General features: G+C 36.3%; 1 protein-coding gene across 1 annotated transcript in view; it reads left to right on the top strand.

The window, feature by feature from the left end:
* Nucleotides 1-21,082, top strand: part of CFAP61 (cilia and flagella associated protein 61) — a 338,893-nt gene that overhangs the window by 190,651 nt on the left and 127,160 nt on the right. The window contains exons 19-20 of the mRNA XM_027840405.1: nucleotides 13,024-13,122; nucleotides 17,366-17,534. Of these exons, the coding sequence (XP_027696206.1) occupies nucleotides 13,024-13,122; nucleotides 17,366-17,534 (268 nt within the window). The remainder of the gene's footprint in view (nucleotides 1-13,023; nucleotides 13,123-17,365; nucleotides 17,535-21,082) is intronic.

Genomic DNA, 21,082 nt, shown 5'->3' with positions numbered 1-21,082 from the left:
AAGATTACTAAGTTTTAGAAGTTGGGTTTAAGGTGGCAGGAAAACACATAAGTAAAATGTGTGGCATTCATCCATTCATTCAACTGGCTTTAATAAGTGTCTACTGTGGCCAAGGGATAGTGTAGAATGCTGTGGGAAAAGCAATGACATATAAGACATGGTGCCTGTCCTTAAGAAATTTCTTAACAGCAGGCCGGTGATACAGATAGAAAATGAGATTGAAAGCCAACCAAGTAATTAGAGCTGGAGGTGTAGAGCTGTGAACTATCATTGTAAGAACTGTACCCACAGCTCACACATATTATGTAAGTAAAACTTTAATGTTTACAAAGCTTTTTCTTTATAACAACCTTGCAAGGTCGGCAGTATAAGCGAATATTATTATCCTTATTTTACATGTAAGAAAATTGAGGCATAAGAGGTTAAGTCACTTGACTCATGGTCACCCAATTAGGAAGTGCTGGAGATGATTATAACACCAACACTTTCTCAGTAATGCTATGGTGTTACGTTGCCATAAGAGTAGATAATCTCTTCAACAGTAGTAGTATAAGATAGCCAACAGTGGATAAGATCTCCAGCACTGAAAGGGTAGTTGTGATACTATGCCAGGAGAGTAAATAGAATGAGTAAAACAATCTCTGGCTTCCAGATTTCCCTTGAGTTCCTTTGTATCTCCTCACCAAAACAGTTATTTCAAAAGCAAGGTCTTGCCAATGGTAACCTGTCGCTGGGATTATTTGTATGGCCCACAGTGCCATATTTCTGACTGCCTTCTGGATATCATAGCCCAAAGTAAGCTCATCATCTTCCTGGTTAAACCTGTTCCTCCTCCTAACTTTTCCATTTCTGGTGATTATATCACCATCCTTTGAGTTACACGTTTGCCTCTTTCCCCTGTTCCTCCCCACCCCACCCCCAACCACTTCCAATAACTTGTCAAATCCTGTGAAATCTTCCTCAGCAGTATCTCTGCCTATCACCTGCTTCCACCTTCCACTTCCATTGCCGCCACTTTAGGTTAGGCCCTTATGGACTCTTGCCTGAACTATTGCTCTAACAGGCTAACTGGCTCCTTCCTTCTCCAGCCAATCCTCCACTTAGGTGCTGAGACATAGGTCTGATCAACCACGTCACTTTCTTGTCCCTGTTGTCTATGATTTTATGTGCGTGTATGTATTTCAACAGATAGTTGTAGGGGGAACCATTGTGGTCGTGGGTAGTAACCTGCACAAATGTAAGGGGGAAGAAAAGGGCAGAACAAAGTTAGCATATAGACAGGTGTCCAGTTTGGCTGGAATGTAAAGTGTATTAAGGAGAATGATGTGAAATACGGATGTATGTATATGTATATGTGTGTGTGTGTACATATACACATGTATAGATTATACACATTGTATATATGAATACATGTAGATCTTGGAGTCATCCATGTAAAGATAATTAAACTTATATTGTATAAATATGTATCATATGTGTATAATACATATATGTATGTATACATAACAGACATACACACACATAAAATCATAAGCAATAGGGAGCACAAGCAAGAAAGTGACATGGTTGATCAGACGTGTGCCTCAGCACCTAAGTGAAGGATGGACTGGAAAAGGGAGAAGCCAGTTAGGCTGTTATAATAGTTCAGGCAAGAGTCCATAAGGGCCTAACCTAAAGTGGAGGCGACAGAAATGGAAGGTGGAAGCAGATGATAGGCAGAGATACTGCTGAGGTAGATTCCATAGGACTTGACAAATTACTTGCAAGTGGGAGGGGGTTGAACAATGGGTGTATGCATGTACTCATAAATGTAGATATATACTTACATGTGCACATGTATGTATATACACCCACACATGCATGGATATATGCATACACACACACACTCCTTAGCCTGATTTTTTTCAATGTCTTCCACATTCTGGTTCCAACCAGACTTTTTTTCCATTCTTTTTTTCCACATCATTCTCAATATACTTTACATTCCAGCCAAAGTGGACTCCTGGCTATATGCCAACTTTGTCCTCCCCTTTTCTTCCTCCTTATATTTGTGCAGGCTATTCCCAAAGACCACAGTGGTTTCTCTCTGCAACCGTCTGTTGAAATTCTTGTCTTCTTTCAAGGCTCACCTGTTGCCATGTTCTAATTCCCCGCCTGAAAGTAATCACCTCTTCCTAAAATTTTCATATAAGACTTGGAATTTCTCCTTTTGTCTTATAATATTATATCTCCAATGATCTATGATTATAGGATTCAAATACACATGTAAAAAACAAACCTCAGTGCTTTTGCTCATTGTTCCCTAAACGTGTGTTCTCTTCCCATTTCTCTCTCAGCACTGCCTCCACAAACTTTTGCCTGATCCCTTGATCAATTGAAAATTATCTTTCCTTCCTTGGACCTGACATAGCACTTTTATTTGCACCTTTCTTTTGTGTCTATCATGCCCAATTTTGTATAACTCCTTTTATCTCCCCTCCTAAATTGCTAGGTCCTTAAGGACAGAGAACACTTCTTACTTACTCTTGTATTTCTCCCAGAACCTAGCATAGTGCTCTGTATACTGGAGTTTAATAAATGTTGAATTAAATATACTGATGTAGTAATCATCCTATGTCCCTGGTACTTACAGGCCATATTAGGCCTCCATAATGGGAAACAATTGAAAATGCTTCATCTCTATAAATTATGTTATCATTATATATCCTGACAGAAAGAAATTTGAAGATGATATGAAGAAACATAGACATTGGTGTACATGTTTGTTTTTTTTTAAACTGGACTCATGAATTCAATGGTCCAGTGAAGAGTGGACCCTACCCATTCTCTCTACCAATTCAAATTGGCACTGTTACACAGTTAATAGGCTCAGAGAGTTACCTGGAGCCCTGAGAGGTTAAATGAGCTTCTCAAGGGGTCATCCGGCCAGTGTATATCTGAGGTAGGATTTGAACACATGTCTTCTTGACATTGAGGCCAGCTCTTTGTCCACTGTACTTAGTATGATTTATGCCTTACTAACAGTGTTTGCACAAAACATTAAAATTTTCCTTGATCCCCTTAGCCCGAAGAAATTGTTTATACCTCTGAACCCCAAGTAATTAAAATTTATTTATCTTTCTAAAGACTAGATTGCCTAGTCCCACTCAGACTAGAAATGCAATGGGCCCAATCCCACTACTGATTGACACAGGAACTTTTTTTCCCAAAAAATATTTTATTATTTTCCCCAATTACATGTATAAACAATTTTTAACATTTGTTGTGATTTTTTTTTAATTTTGAGTTCCAAATTCTATCCCTCTCTCCCTTTCCTCCTCCCTGAGAGAGTAAGGAATCTGATATAGGTTATACACGTGTAATCATGTAAAACATTTCCATACTAGTCATTTTGTGCAAGAGGACTCAAACATAAAAAGAAAGAAAGAAATGGAGGAAAGAAGGAAGAAAGAAAGAAAAGGAAAGAAAGGAAGAAAAGGAGGGAAGGAATGAAGGAAGAAAATGTTTGCTTTAATTGGTATTCAGACAACATCAGTTCTTTCTTTGGAGGTGGATAGTATTGCTGAGAACAGCTAAGTCATTCATAGTTTTTTGTTATACATATTGCTATTACTATGTTCAATGTTCTCCTGGTTCTGCTCACCTCACTTTGCATCAGTTCGTGGAAGTCTTTCCAGGTTTTTCTGATACCATTCTGCTTGTCATTTCTTATAGCACAATAATATTCTGTTGCAATCATATACCACATCCTGTTCAGCCATTCCCAAATTGATGGGCATCCCCTCAGTTTCCAATTTTTGGTCACAAAAAGAGCTGCTATAAATATTTTTATACAAATAGGTTCTCCCCCACCTTTTAAAAATCTCTTTGGAATATGCCCTTTGGGCATAGTTCCTAATTGCTCTCCAGAATTGTTGGATCAGTTCACAACTCCACCAACAAGGCATTAGTGTCCCAGTTTTCCCAGAACCCCTCTAATATTTATCATTTTCCTTTTTTGTCATATTAGCCAATCTGATAGGTGGTGATATCTCACAGTTATTTTAATTTGCATTTCTCTAATCAATAGGCACAAAAGCTTTTCAGCCTGCAGCACTTCATACCTAGACTGATTCACCCCTCCTTAGGCAACCTAATGGTCTTCTGTATCCAGGAACTCACCATAGTGATACCTGACTTAGTGTAGATACCTCATCAGCTTAGCCCACAGTGGTTCAGAATTCCTGAGCTTAAATGATCCCCTAGCTTCAGCTTCCTTTGTAGCCCAGATTACAGGTATGTGCCATTACACCATACTCTAAAGCCTTTTCTTTATAAAAAAAAGACATCTCTTATAAATTAAAATCATAGATTTAGACTTGAAAGGGACCTTGGAGATCACCTTGTCCAAATCTTTCATTGTACAAATGAGAAAACTTAGGTTTAGAAAGGTTGATTGACTTTTCCAACATTATATAGGGGATATAAGGCACATACACAAAATATATGATTGCAGGTCAAAATTTTTAGCCTACATCCTCTGACTCCAAGTCCAGTGCTTTTTTTTCTGTTTTGAATTATGGCTATTTATGTATGTACCTTAGGGCCCCTTAGACTATATGCTCCTTGAGGTCTTGAGAAGATCCTTCAGAAGACTATATCTTCTTCATCATCCCTTTTAGCACCTGGGTAACAGAAGATATTCAGTAATGATTTCTTGAATGAAAATGTTTTCCTAAATTCCAGATAATTTTTCTGAATTTCTAAAGTGACAGAAAAAGAGTAGAACAAAACAAAAATCTTCCTTCTATTAGAGTTGTGTTTTGTTAGCATTCTCAGATGTTATTCTCAGTATTCCCATACTTCATAAACTATGTTCTTTTCTTAGAGCTAATCTTTGAAATCTGAGTATCCATTTTCTAAAATCTAGGGATATTTTCTTCACTTCTAGATAATATGTAGTTGACTTGACTAGGTTTTTAACATACTATCACAGAGCAAATATCCCTTCTATGCAGTAGGACAAAATATGCGATGGTGTAGACATAGAGATTTCCTCTCAATTGAAAAATGAGAATCAGTTTTGTGCTAAGATCTGTGCTAAGGTGCTCTGGGAAATACCCAAAAAATACATGAAAGGACCATTGACCTCATGGAACTCTTAGTTAACACAGTTGCAGATTTTAGTTATTAAGCTTATTAAATAGAGTTCATACTGAAGTACAACTCTAATGCTTTATTATGGAACAGAAGGTGACTTTGGGTTCTCAGATTATATAATCAGAAAACAAGCTCTACCAAGTTATGTCTTGAGGATATATCTATCCTCCAAGAACCAGCCTAGAGAACTTTAAAAAGACTCATCACCTGAAGGATGGCCTCCTCATTTGTGGCTATCTAGTAATAGAAAGGGTATAATCTTTATTGACAGAGTAATGAAAATCATGATTCTTTGAAGTAATATGTGTGTGTGTGTGTGTGTGTGTTTCCATGCTTTCTATAAGGGAAAGTAGCCTACATTCTTAAATGAGTTTAGCTGTTGTATAACAGCTGGAGATTGACACAGGATCTGTGTCTTCCTATCATACCATCAAAGAAACATTACAACTAGATTAGGTTCCACATTTTTTAAAATCCTTAAGAAATATATGTTAACACTATGAGGTCTGTATCCCAAAGAGATAATAAAAAGAGAAAAAGACCTATATGTACAAAAATATTTGTAGCAACTCTTTTTGTGGTGGCAAAGACTTGGAAATTGAGGGGATGCCATCAATTAGGGAATAGCTGAACAAATTATGGTATATGAATGTATTGGAATACTATTGTGCTATAAGAAATGACAAGCAGGCAGATTTCAGAAAAACCTGGAAAGACTTATATGAACTGATGCAAAGTGAAATGAGCAGAACCAGAAGAACATTGTACATAGTAACAGCAACATTATGTGATGATCAACTGTGATAGACTTAGCTCTTCTCAGCAATATAATGATCCAAGACAGTTCCAAAAGACTCATGATGGAAAATAATATCCACATCCAGAGAAAGAACTGAGAGTCTGAATGCAGATCAAAGCATACTATATTCACTTTCTTTATTTTTTTGTGTTTTTTATTTCCTTTTGCAAACTGTTTCTTCTTTCACAACATGAGTAACATGGAAATAGGTTTTACGTGATTGTATATATATAAAACCTATATCAGGTTGCTTACTATCTTAGGGGAGGAAGGGAGCGAGAAAATTTGGAACTCAAAATTTTATCAAAAATGAATGTTAAATATTGTCTTTACATGTAATTAGAAAAAAAAATGCTATTTTAAAAAGCATAAAAAAGAATTGTATGTTAAAATTACAGCATAGTGCTTTCCATTTTCTAAAACCTGTCTTAGGATCTTTATTATCAAAGAAACCATAAAGTAAGAGAAGGAAAAGAGGTCAATTTAATAGCAGTATTCTTTGCACCCTTTAATCACTGACTGTGACTAGTCTATTGACTAAGGAGAAGTGGGGAAGATAGAAATAAAAATTAATCTTTATTTCCTTTGGAGTGATTGAACCTAGCCCCTTATTTAACAGATGAGGAAACTGAGGCCCAGAGTAGCTAAATGACTACTTAAAAGCCCCATAGTAAGTTAGTGCCAGGTGTAGTGCCCAGGTCTGTATTCTCCTAGTGAAGAGCTCTTTTCACTATGATACAGAATCACAGAACTTTAGAGCTGTAACTGACCTCAGAAGTCATTTTGTCTATATCATACCTGAGCAGCAACTCCTTCTATAGTACCCCTGACAAATGGTCATTCAGTATTTATGAAGATAGTTAGTGAGACCTGAGAACCTGGGCTGTATCTTGGCATTCTTCACAGGGGCTGCTGCTCTGAATTCAGGCCATGATTGAGCAGTATATCTAAGGATGGGGATTTAGGGGCCAAAAAAAAAATCATAGATAGGCTGACAATTCTTCCCAAAGTCCTTTGATTCAGATATATTAGTAAATTCTGGAGCCACCTTGTCTGAGCTAAGTAGATTTCTTTATAGTACCCGTAGCCTCATGTGATCCTGCTAAATTTATCTTATTCTTTTTCCTCGTGAATAAATATATTCAAGCAATAACACATCACGTCTTCCACACATGAGTGGAAAATAGAAAAGAAAAGGGAAAGACATTAGAGGTTATAGTGACAGCAGCAGCAGGAGAGAGATGACAGGTAATTAGGAATCTGACTGGGCAGCTCCCTGTTCTCAGAGAATCTAGCTGGCTTAGTAATCAAATGGTCAGTTACCTCTCAGGATCTTTAGCCAAGACTTAGAATCACCAAATCATCAGATCTTAGAAGCACCACTCAAGTCAAAAAGTATTTATTAAATTTATTAAATGCTTATTATGTACTGTGCTAGTTACTGGAGATAACAAGACAAAATTGAAACATCTCTCCCTGGAGGAGCTTACATTCTATTTGGAGACAACAACATTTACACAGATAAGGAAATACAAAATAAATCCAAAGGTGGTGCAGTGGGGGGAGGGGAGGGTAATAGAGAACTAACAATTAGGGTAATAAGAGAAAGCCTATGGTAGGAAGTGGCACCTTACATTAGCCTTGAAGGAAGCCTGGAGTTCCAAGGGGTGGAGGTGAAGTGGAAGAAAATTCCACATATGAAGCACAGAGAAAGTGGGAAAAAAGTAAAAGAAACAACCTACTTAGTGGCTTTGTGAAAAACAAGTTGTAGAGGGCCTGTGGCAAAAGCAGTCAACAAAAAGACCACTCTGTGATCAAAATTTAACAGTAGAGGTAAAGTGTGTCAAGGTAATTCAATTCAACAAACAATTATCAAACACAATGTGCCATATACATACTATGGGGGAGGGAGATAAATTTATTTTCCATTAGAAAAAAATAAAATTTATTTTTACCTTTGTTGATTTTTGTATTTAGCTCTCGTTTTATTTCACTATACTTATTTATATTTCTCTGGTTTTTCTTGACACTAGCTAACTCAGGAGTTCTAACCTTTTTTTGTATCATCGACCCTTCAGCAGTTTGGTGAAGCCTTTGATGCCCTTCTCAGAATGTTTTTAAATGTATAAAATAAAATACATAGGATTACAAGGGAAACTAATGATACTGAAATAATGTTATCAAAACATTTTTTAAAATGAGTTCATGGACCCCAGACTGAGAACCCTGGCTTTTAAACTGAGAATTTTTGAAACAGTTAAAGTAGGATTGAAATCCATCATGCTAAACTAAATATCTAATTTAGTTATAAGTCTTTGAAACTAAAAGTACTTTACAGAAAAATAAGGAGCCAACACTCATATCATCAAACAACCATTTGCCACCTTCTTGCTCATTAAACATTTCTTTTAAATTATTTGGTGTATTCTTCAGGTATAAGTAAATTAAATGGAAACATTTAGATCTACACGACACAATTCTTTCTCTCCATACTTTCTTAAAAGTGCATTTGATTATCTATGTGTTCAGAAAGGTTTAATGAAAGTAGTTAATTGAATCATTTGCTTCAGTAGCTTTTGCTGTGCCAAAGGGGGAAAAATCAGCAAAAACTAATGAAGGATGAGCTGGCAAGTTTACAAATGGCCATGGCCCAGAAGCAAAAATAACATTCAAAGTTTTATGTTTCTTTTATGATGTTCCCAATAAATTGGCAATGTGACCCCCTTTATTTGAAGGCTAAGGCTGTTTAGACCTAATTTTGTCCCTGTCCTCCAGAATCATGGAATGAAACGCAATACCTTTTACTTATTTCCCTAGATACTCTAATCCCTCCCTGCTTTACAAGTATCTTTGAGCTGTTCTTCCCTTTGTATCCACAGCAACATGAAATCCCCACTGGAATTATTTGCTGCTAAAATGCAGGTGCACTTGTTTAATGTTTCATTGGTTTGAGCTCTTAACTTGAACGCTTTTTTTTCCTCCACAAAATGGTGACCTGTGGTTACAAAGCATATGCTTCACCATGATGTTAGATGTTGTTTACAAACATTAAAACTGAAGCCATTCAATCTAATAGTATTGCTTTCCAGTGGTTTTGCTATTCTTTAATTGTTAAAACCTGCATTTTGGACTGGCAGAAGTCAAAACCCTAGCTTATTTGAAGAGTGGACCTTCTATTTAATGCTAATAAGTGCTTAAGTTAAATTTTTAAAAAATTAAAAGTTTTCACTTCAATATCCTTTAGTCAAACAAATGTTGGTATCTAAGATAATTTTCCATTTTTAATTTCAGGGGTACCTATATGCCCACATGTAAAATTGCATTCTCATCATAGTTCATATTTATTTATAAGTATGAGAAATTAAATATCTGGATATCCCAAAATAAGAAAAGCACAAGAGATTTTTTAATAGAGAAATTTCTCCCCCCCAGTGAAAAAAACAAAATTAGGTTAAACAGAATGGGTACATTTACTAATATTTTTATATCATTTAGGCTGAGAAATATCTTTTAAATATGACATTCTTGGACTTGCTGTTTTATTATGTTTGATTGGTATATAAAATTATTTAGATATTTCAATGGATGGGTTGCTATTATGTGATAAGAGTCAGGAACAACCAGAATAGAGCCAATGTGCTCCACTGTTATCCTTATGATGGAAGGAGAAAAATAAAGATAGCCTCCAGCACACAGTGGGGTCTCTGCCCCTTCTATGGTGAACTGATGAAAGACATGGAAAAGAGTAACCTAGGAAGATGAATATTCCCATAAATATGGGTTATACTGTAAATGATTGGGAAGTAATGCCCGCTTTGATGAGATCACAATTCCATTTGATATATCTGGGATTATATCAATATGGGTACCATTCAATCATAGAATGATAGATTTAGAACTGGTGTATACCTCGGAGGTCCTTAGTCCAACCTTCTTTCCTTCTAGTGGTGAGGATTGTAACTCATGCAGGCCTTCTTATCCTCTCTGTCTCTTTTCCATATTCTCCCCTAATTCTTCCATAAAAATTCTACCCAGCTTGCTAGGGACCTTCTGCTGCATCTTCTGATATTGGGTGGGCACCACCAGAATATATGGGCTGTCCATCAATTCTCTCTTGCTCTTGCCATATGTGCTTGTAGAACCACAGATGTAGAGTTGGGAGAGGGTCCCAGAGGCCATCTAGTTCTTTCCTCCACCCTTGTCTTAATTTCATAGATCAGGAAAGAGGCTCATAAGGTTAAGTGACTCATCCAGCACCACAGAGGAGGCGTTGAATCTTTTTTTTTCCCTGCCATCCATCTGATACTAGACAGACAACTTGGACAACTTTTAGTTGATGATGGAGTGCAGCCCATTCATAACACCAGGTGACTCTCAACTTCCTTCTTTGTAACCTGTGATACTCCATGTCTCAGATATACAATTTTGCTTGAAGAATATTGCTATTAAAAGCCGGGGCTTTGTTTCAGACTAAATGCTTGATGCTACTAAAAGAACTGGGTAATTTCCCAAAGGCAATCCAACCTGCTTCCTTCCACCTATTCAGTTCTGGGTCCAGAACATTGTTCAAGTTCGGTGTCTGTCCAATGTCAAAATTACTAATCCATATGGATTGCCTGTCCAACTACATATCATAGTCTGGGCAATAGGCATTCTTCAATATAAAAACATTAGTAAAAATGTTGAAATACTCAGAGAAAAGACTATGTAAAATAAACTGCTCTACTTTAAGGAAAGGATTTTATTCACTATCAGGATTATTAAAATAATATTGGAAATGAAGGATTTGGCAGCATACTAGACAATGTAGCTAGACAAGCCAGATCATTCAGGCATTTTTTTTTTGTAGGGGATGGGACTAAATTACATAATAAAATTCTCAGTATGATCAAATAATGGTTAGAATTTTTTATTAACTTAACACTGTGTAATCTTAATTCGTAGAATCAGATATTTAGAGCTGGAAAAGACCTTAGGGGCCATCTAGTCTAACTCCCTCATTTTACAGATGAGAAAATTGAGTTCCAAATAGGTACATGACTTGTCCAAGGTCACACAAGTAGTAAATGGCAGAAGAAGGATTTGAACCTGAGTACTCTAACTCCAGAACCCCACTTTATAACTGTCAGTAGCCCACAATGGTTAGTCTACAAAAGATAAGCCATAATTTGTGTCCAAACAGTCTTAGTTCATTAATGGAGGAGCATGAAATAGATATGTTAGGGCAGGATTTGCAGATATAGCCAACGGTCAGAGAACAGGCAATGCTAAAGATGTCAAGGAGAGAGGGATGGTGAGCTTGCACAGTGGACCTGGCAGGAATATCTTGCTTGAGAGTTTCAGGTTTCATATTCGTCTTTATTAACACCTGTAACTGCTTGCACCTGCCAGGCATGATCCACTAGGCATAAAGTTGGGAAGCTCCTCTACGTGGCTTCAGGTAGAAACCTCAGATGAGGTCCTGTCTTTTCCTTATAAGAAGAGGGGATTCTTACCAACTCCCTTTTAGGTCAAAGCACAGATGATTATGCTGTAGCTCTTTTAGAAAAGCTTGTACTAGGAAAATTTTAGCTTCCTTTTTTTCTCCCAATGAATAATAATATCATAGGTTTGGAACTGGAGAGGTTTGTAGAGGTTATGTAGTCCAAGGCCCTCCCTTTACAGGTGATAAACTGAAGCCCAGAAAGTTTAAGTGACCTATATTGTCTCTGACTTGATTTGACTTAAGGTTAGAAAGTCCTAGCAACTCATACTTAATATACTTATGGAGTACCCTTGGTCCCTAAACCTATTTCAGGATGGTTCTGCTAAAAGAAACTCCACAGTGCTGTGAGGGTCTGACACATGCCCTTTCCACGGCTTTGGCTCATTCCACACAAATGAATCTAAGCAAGTGCTCAAGCTAAGACCAGAGGATTATCTTTTTCCTGCCTGGCTCCTTACCTGCCTTTATTATGTATATGTGGCTGACCACAAAGCTCTGTAAGATTTCAGTTAAGCCCCCCTCATGTGGGATATATTTCAAGTATCCATAATTTCATCAATATTGATACTTATTCTCCCTATGTGGATAGCAGTCCCCTCCATGACAAGGTAGAGGATTTAACAAGTAGCTAGGGTCAACAAAATTCATCAGCTAGTAGTATATCCTCTGATGAGGCATGTGAGAGAGTGGAAAGAATGATGCATTTTGGAGGCATAGACACCTATCTTCAGATCCCAGCTCTGCTAATGACCCCCCGTATGACCATGGGCAAGTCATTCAACCTTTCCAAGCCTTAGTCTCTTTGTCCATAACACTAGAAGGCTGGACCAGGTGAATTCTGAGATTCCTTTCATCTTAGAGGCTAAGAGCATCCAGGCTGGTCAACACCATTGCCCAGAAATCCCCCCCCCCCCCCCACTCCATTCCACAATGAGGCATCAGATAAGAACTTTAGGGAAGGATAAATTAGTGTAAGGTATGCTTTTGACAGATACTTCTTTTCTGTTTAATCTGTTCATCAGAGGGAATGCCTAGAATCTCAATTAGGCAATACTTTATGAGCCTCATTTGATTTCATGTAAATCCCTCAAAAATATCAAAATTGCATTTCTCTTAAGAAAATTATGAAATTCAATTTTTTTGCTATGATACAAGTCTTTCAGCTCCCCCAAATTGCAGGGATTTTATTGTATTTGAAAAGAAAACAAAAAAATAGGGGTTAACTTTTTCATTGAACAACAACTGAGGAAACATTGCATGTTGTTTTATAATTCATCAATAAACAGCTGAAGTGGCTTCTTCACATTTTCACTGGAGGAAAAACTAGCTCCTACTTGCCTTCTGAAGGAAAGGGAAGGGGAAGGAGGGAGGGAGGGAATTTGGAACTCAAAATTTAAAAAAAAAGAATGTTAAATTTTTTTGTTTACATGTAATTGAGAACAAATTAAAACTAAATGTTAAAAAAGAAAAAAGCTCTATTTGAATGTATTTGCTAAAATGGTTTCCTTAGTTGAAATAAATGTTATTTTTTAAAATATTATCAAATTAAATCTTAATAAACTCACAGTGAATTATGTATCATATTCTGTTTCTTCCTTAGCCCACACCTGAAGTTTAATAACCTTACCCTGATTTCAATACATGGACTTCCAGGAAGAAATCTTCTGAACACTGGACAGAGGAAATTTTTAGCAAGCGAGTATGAGTTCTGTTTGTTACTTCATTCTGAAATTAGAATATTGGAATGTATATGCATTTATATTTAACCTAAACGACAAATTATAGAGAATAATAACAACTCACATTTTTATTTAAGATTTATACAGTACTTTTTCTGATCATGAGCCTGGCAGATTATTATCATCATTTTGAGATGAGGAAAGGGGGGTTCTAAAAAGTTGCATCACTTGCCTCTGATTACACAGTTTACCAGTGTTTGAGGTAAAATGTGAACCTATTATCTCCTGACTCTGGGTCTAGCTTTCTTTCCATGATGCCACATGCTAGTATTTTGAAATGGAATACAGTATGTTGCCATTTGGCAGAAATTGATGGTTTTCAGTTTTGTTGTTAAACTATATGTATTCTAGCTTTGTCATTTTACAACTGCTCATTAAGAACTAAAAATACTACTCTTAAGAAGGCAATGAACTGTTCTTTTCTCAAAGCCTATAGAAAGAGTTGCTGTGATTTAAAAAAAAAACCAGAAAATTACTATTGGCTCACCAGTAGTAGCAGGTTTATGCTATCTTTATATATAAATATATATACATTATATTTAAATGAACAGAAATCTATTTTCTCTCCCTTCTACCTCCTACTCATATTAAAAATGAAGAAGAACAAAAAGCAGAACATGTGTAACAAATTCCCACGTTAGCCATGTCATAAAAAAATTGGCTTATGCTATTTTAATACTTCTTTTATGATTAAAGCTTTTCCACTAATCACATGCAGTTTTGAAATTTGCCAACAAAAACTTCCATTCAAAATCTATGATTCCTTCTAAGACATGGGCTTTGTCTTCACAAAATCCGGGCAATTCAGCAAGTTCCATGCGATGGTACTGTAGAATTGGAGACCAAATTAGGTTTGTTTTGTGAGAACCTCTGAGGTTCTACTAACCATGCTGCTCTGAATGGTTTGACAGAGAGTAATAGCTAGCATCATTTGACAATGATCTCGTCATTAGATGTGTAAACACAATCCAAATCATTCAGGCACCCACCTCTGAGGAAGCAAATAATGATGCTGTGGTTCACAGCAACTACTTGTGGAAGCTTTACCCAGGAAATGGCAATTCATATTATCTCCACAGGTACAGCCCACTCTCAGTTACCTTTGGTCATGCGATAGGAGAATAACATGGACATCTGAGCTCTACAGATTGCTCAAATGCCCACAGATAGGGTAGTCATGCGATAAATGTCTGCTAAATTTAATTTTAGCAATTTGTTTAAAACTCCTCTCTACAAATGTGTTTTTTTGCCCTAGCTAGTGACAAGAAGCACAGTTGCCTGACTTGATTTTCCCTTCTTTTTCCCAACCTTGACACTTTTCTGGTGCTAGTGACAAGGGTTATTATCAAAAGGCAGGCAGCAAGAAAGAAAAGCAAGAAACCTATTCAACCATTTGATCTTACCTATATATGTGTGTGTGTGTATGTATATATGTATGTATGTATATATATATGTATATATAATATATTATCTACATGAATAGTATTATATAATTATGTTTGTGAGTACTCTTTATACAAAAAGATTGTTATAATGATATGAAACAAAGTTAAATTTAAAAAAGATCATATGAGTATGTGAAAGTGCTTTGTTAACTATAAAGCATTATCCAAATAGAAGATATTATTGTAATAACTTCCTTGTTTCCCAAGTCCATTGAAATTCAAAGAGTTTATCATCATATTAAGTACAGGACTCCAGCCTATTTATATTTTCCTATAGGTGTCTATCTTTAATTTTGTAACACAGAGATAGCCCGCACCCAAATTTTTATTACCTGTCCTGTGGTGGAGCTGGTCATTTCACAATTGTGACCTCTTTTTAGCACTTTTCTAACCCTGAAGTTTGGCAGTTATGGTTTGTTTTTACTGTCCATTTCCAAAATTTCCAGTGAAGATAATCTCTATCTCTCTTTCAGAGGCAGGAACAAGTGTATCCACAAGGCTTCTTTGTTTCCAGAAGCTACCTGCCTTGGTCCCTTTTGTCTCCTCAGGAGCCCTGGTATATTTATCTTTCTTGTCATCAAGCCATCAGTGAGACAGCTTCTCCCATGCTGGACTATTAACAGCCATTAACTGTCTGCTCAGGGAAATCACTTTGGAAAAATACATACTTCTCCCTCCCAAGGTTTGCTTTCACCCATCTGCTGGATAAATCAATAAAATTCCAAAATTTTTGCTGGGAAAAAAGAAGGGAGTTAGATTTTTCACTTCAAAAGTCACATTTTTAAAATGAGAAATGCCTTTAATTCAGTCTATTGACAATCTATCAGATTATCACTACCAAATATCTTAGTGCTTCCTGTCTCTTCTGAAGAAACAAGTAAAAATTAATGCCTTTATGTGCCAATTCTTATCAGTCAAACTCTCAAACTTAAGCTATTAAATATGCATTCTGACATTATCAATAATACTGTCATTAAAAATAGTATTACCTTAGCCTTCTACAGATTTCCCCTGGTAGAATTTATCTTTGAGTGAAGGCTCATGAAAGTAATCCTCATACACTAAATGTATTTAAATTTTCCTCACCTCATACAATGCGCTATAATATTGCTAATATGAAAGGAATGGTACAATAAATATGAATAATCCTTTTGGGATTTCTTATGAATGTATAACTAAAACCAATATATTCTCTATTTTCATGTAAAAGTCAAAAACTTTTCATAAGGGAATTTTTACTCTAGTATGTATTATTTTCCTATGATCCAAACATATCTGATATTCTTTTCTCATTAAAAGAATTTTTGCGTGTGCCATTTCATCCCCCTATGGCCTTCACAGAGGGAGATACAAAGCAAAGAACTGCATTACCTTTCACGGTCTTTGCAATATAGCTAATGTGCTTCCATTACTAGGATTCTGTTTGAGCTTAGAGAACAGAATAGTATCTCTACCGTCCAATGTGTGGATCAAAAAGAAAAATGTTCATCTATTACCCCATTAGGATTCTATTTACATAGCCTTTTGTATAAAAAGAATACTCATGAACATGATTATATAATAATACCATTCATGTAGATTATAGATTATGTATATACATGTGTGTATACATACACACATATATGTGTATGTATATGTGTGTGTATATACATATACATACTTGTGTTTTCAAAGCCTCTTCATGTACGTTATCTCATTCGATCCTTTTCACAGGCTCGGGAGGGAGGCAGGGCAGCTTCACCCCCACTTTATAGATGAGGAACTTGAGCCTTAGAAAGATTGAATAACTTCCCTAAAGTCACACGTTTAGAAAGTGGCAGGACTGATTGTTGTTGTTTGTTTTAGTTATTTTTGTTGTTGTTGTTGTTGTTATTCTGGAGGCACAATCAAAATCACAGTAGACAAGGTCTAGATACAAGTCCTAATTCTTCCATTTATAATATAACTATTCTATATAATTTAATTAAAATATAATAGTTCTGAGATAACAGGCAATACAAAAATGAAGCATCCCTTGCCTTTTTGGAGCTTACATTTTACTTTTAATTTTTGAGAAGTATTAATAAGTAGAATTGGACCCCAAAGGTACCTAGAACTATAAGCCTTGCCTTTGAGGTTCCTCAAGGCAATTATTTTCCTCCAGCTTCTATTTCCTTAGAGTCAGCGTTCATCTCTTTTAAAATGCCATATTATTCTACTCTAAAATAGAGGCAGCTAGGTGGTGTAATGGATAGAGTAATGGGCCTGGAACTCAGGAAGATTTGAGTTTGAAAAGTTGCTTTGTGACCCGGGGTAAGTCACTTAACTTCTCTTTGCCTCAATTTTCTTAACTATAAAATGGGAATAATAATAGCACCTATCCCCTACCACCCAAGGTTGTTGTTAGGATCAAATGAGATAATATTTGACACATAGTAGGCACTTAACAAATGCTTGTTTTCCCCCTTAAAATCGGAAAGAAATTTTCCACAGTTATGGAGAAGCAGAGGAAAGAGTATAGTTGGTATGCATTAGTTACTTAAAAAATCCCTGTTGTGGAATGGTTCAAAGCTGGGAGGGATAATTTAGCTTTAGCTTGAGGACGTCAATTTGTAACTAAGTGTTTCCTAACGAATAATCTTTTAGTGTGGGCTCTGGTAAACTCACAGCAAGAAAACAGACTTGAACCACTAGGGGACCTCAACCAACCCACCAGATGTCTAATTAATGCCTGCTGTCAGCTGCTCAAATGTCACTTATGGATATTCTTTCTTCACAGCCACTGTTTTAATGATAAAGATTATGCATTGATGTCACTTTGTTCCTGGGTTAATGTTGTGGTTGGTAAAATGATTGGCATAAACAGAGCTGCCAAGCACGTCATCCTTTCCAATGAAAAGATAGTGCCATATGACCACCTCATCCTCTGTACTGGGCAGCAGTACCAGGTAAGGCTGTGTAGTGCACGTAGGGCAGAAACCAATGTGTTTGATGATTACCGTGATTAACGATTAATCCATTTACCGGGGCACATACTCCTCCTGTAAAGAGCATCTCCTCTTGTCTGTGGATGGTGACAGCTGCTGCTCTGTGACTTTAAAGCACTCTTAAAGGCATACTCGTGACCAGAATTGTATCCTGAAACCCTCCACTCATCACATTCCAACAAAAACATTCTGCTCAAGGATAAAAATGATAACGAGTTGGAGAAATGTCACTCTTTAATCTGTTGACTAAAAGACTAACATTTCCTGCTCTTTATATCAGAATTCAGACACAATCAGGCATGCATTTGGGGGTAAGTTAATGCATGTCTGAAGTCTTTTGCACTTGGACTGCATAATGTGGCTGTCCCTGACCTGTCCAGTAGGGATACTTAACTACCTTTAAACATTAATCGTATTTTACTCTTTTCACCAATGGTTTTTATTCTTTTTTAACAGAGTTTCAATTTTCAAAGGTTGTATAGTTTTTTTTCTCTTGAGAAAAGGATAAAAAATAAACTAGAAAAACATTTGAAATTTAAACATTTCTTTTTATTTTGATGTTTCCTAACCATATAGATCTTTTACTTTCTTTCCCTTCCTTTCTCCCTGGATATGTTTCAATTTATTTTCTGCAAATTGTGCATCCTTCTTCAATGCAGAGTTCCCTGCCACTTTGGAAGAAGCTCTGCATGGACGAAATGGCCAGGATGTTGATTGAAATGAGCATCTGCCCATGTGTGTCCAGCTGCCCTTGTGGCATTAGCTTGTGGCACATTAAGCTCTTGCCATTTTTACAAATGGAAAAAATAAATGGAAAAGTGATCAACAGTGTTCCAATTTAATTTTTCCCCAGGATATGAGAATTAAAGGTAACAGAATGATGTGGAAAGGGCAGTTGAATTCATGAGGGAGTTTATCTTTTTTTTTAATTGCTTCTTTTCCTTTTTCTCATTTATCTGATGACCAGATCCCAGAATTGTGAATGTTTAAATGGCTTTCTTTGACAATATAAATTTATAATTTGCAAAATTTAAGCTCCAAATATTACTGAATATGCTGTAACCTAACTTAGTCTCAGACAGTTGCCTGATCTTTAGAGAAATTAAGTGCCTTGCCCATGGTCTTATAGCTAGTAAGTATCAGGAATAGGATTTGAGTTTAGGTTTTTTTGAGTATTAAATCCCGTTTTCTATTCACTAGTCTGTTGGTGACAAACTCAAATAGAAAGGGGTCCCTGTGGTGCAGATTCACCTAGAAAGCCACAAATTAACATTATCTATATAGTATTATATTTTATTTATTTCATTAAACACTTCCCAATTACATTTTAATCTGGTTTGGGCAGCATCAGGAAATTCTGTTGGCTACCTTTGGTGGCCATTTTGACCCCTCTGCCTAAATAACACTAAATATTACAAGTTGTTATAAAAGTAACCCTGCTTAGGATATGACAAAAATTTTTAAATGGTGAAACAACAAACAATATCATTGTTAGTGCAGTCTTCTAAAAACATAGCCCTTTTTGTATCCCCATACAGATATTTTTTTCTGTTTTCTTTTTTTTATTAATTTATTTTCAATTTTCACCAATTACTTCCATAAGCTTTTGAGTTTTAAATTTTTCTCACCCTCCCTCCCCAAGAAGGTGTGCAATCTGATATAGGCTATACATATACATTCATATTAAACGTATTTTCACATTAGTCATGTTGTAAGGAAGAATTAGAACCAATAGATGGAACCCTAAGAAAGAAGAAATAAAACAAAACAGAAGAAAAAAAGAGCAAATAGTATACTTTGATCTGCATTCAAACTCCATAGTTCTTTCTCTGGATGTGGATAGTATTTTCCCTCATGAGACTTTTGGAGATGTCTTAGATCCTTGCATTGCTGAGAAGGGCTAAGTTTATCAATATTAGTCATCACACAACATGGCTGTTATTGTGTACAACGTTCTCTTGGTTCTGCTCACTTCACTCAGCATCAGTTCATATCAGTTCAGGTTTTTTCTGAAGTCCATCTGCTCGTCACTTCTTATAGCACAATGGTATTCCATTACATTCATATACTACAACTTGTTCAGTCATTCCCCAATTGATGGGCATCCCTCAATTTCCAATTCTTTGCCACCACAAAAAGAGCTGCTATAAATATTTTTGTACATGTGAGTCCTTTTCCCTTTTTTATGATCTCTTTGGGATACAGCCCTAGAAGTGCTATTGCTGGATCAAAAGGTATGCACATTTTTATATATATTTTGGGCAGAGTTCCAAACTGCTTTCCAAAATGGTTAGATCAGTTCACAACTCCACCAACAATGCATTAGTGTTCCAGTATTCCCACATCTTCTCCAACATTTATCATTTTCCTGTTTTGTCATATTGGCCAATCTGATAGGTGTGATATGGTACCTCAGAGTTGTTTTGATTTGCATTTCTCTAATCAATAGTGATTTAGAGCATTTTTTCATATGACTATGGGTAGCTTTAATTTTTTCATCTGAAAACTGCCCCCATACAGATATTTTTAGAGGGGTAGAGATTAGAAGAGTAAAGAGATATAAGAAAGAAAAGTGGAAAGCTTTCAATCAACTTAAACTCTTTTTGGATTCAGTAGGATATGATTATGGTAGAAAATGGCACCAGAAAAATTGCAGTAACCCAAGTCTGCAAACCTGCTGCCTGTGGGCCAATTGCAGCATGCCAAAGGATTTCCTCTACACACAAAAGATGTTTTCCTCTACATCTTTTGTGGGCCTCCCAAAATTCTTTGGCTTGCCACAAGCAAGGGCCGCAGGTTGTGCAGGCCTGTAGTAACCAAATCTTATTTCTTGGATTCATGAACCAAAGAAAGTTAACAAAGAAAAGCCATGTTTTCTTTTGTTGAGAGGAGTGTGAAGAAGAATTTTCTCTAATGGATGTGGAAGAGACGGTATAATTCTGTTTCCTCAGGTAGAAGGAAGAACTAACGACTATGGAGATTTTGACGACTGAGGATGTTTACAGGGAGGGTTTCTTAGACAGATACAAGGACCTGTATTTTTTTATTGATGTGGCCTGATAGATAAGGGTAGATTGATAAAGGTAGAAGAACTTCTTGCAGGTAGGTGATGAACATGATGACGGGTGTGGTAACTACTGACAGAATCACCCTGAGGAATTGAGAGGTAGCATAGAATAGTCAAAAGACTCGGTCTCTGGTCTCAACGTTACAGTTAACTTAGCATGTGAGCTTGTCAAGGCCCTTGGCTTCTCTAAGTCTTCGGCTTTTAATTTATAAATGAACATAATGATATTTCCCCAAACTACTTACAGACTGGTAAGCTGAATTTTGATTCCTGGAAAAATTCTAAAATATACTACTAATGGTTGATATATGATGTATATGATATAAAAATATATACATACATAAGTTTACCTAGATTTTAGCCATGGGTTTGGCAAAGACCATGAGGCTAACTTTGTGAACAAGATGCCAAGATTCAGAGTGGTAAATGGTTGGACCCAAAC

The sequence above is a fragment of the Vombatus ursinus genome, unplaced genomic scaffold, assembly GCF_900497805.2.
Source record: "Vombatus ursinus unplaced genomic scaffold, bare-nosed wombat genome assembly UNPS02014841.1, whole genome shotgun sequence".
Lineage (NCBI taxonomy): Eukaryota > Metazoa > Chordata > Mammalia > Diprotodontia > Vombatidae > Vombatus > Vombatus ursinus.
Note: the sequence above shows the minus strand (reverse complement) of the source record. Positions and strands in the feature narration are given on the sequence as shown.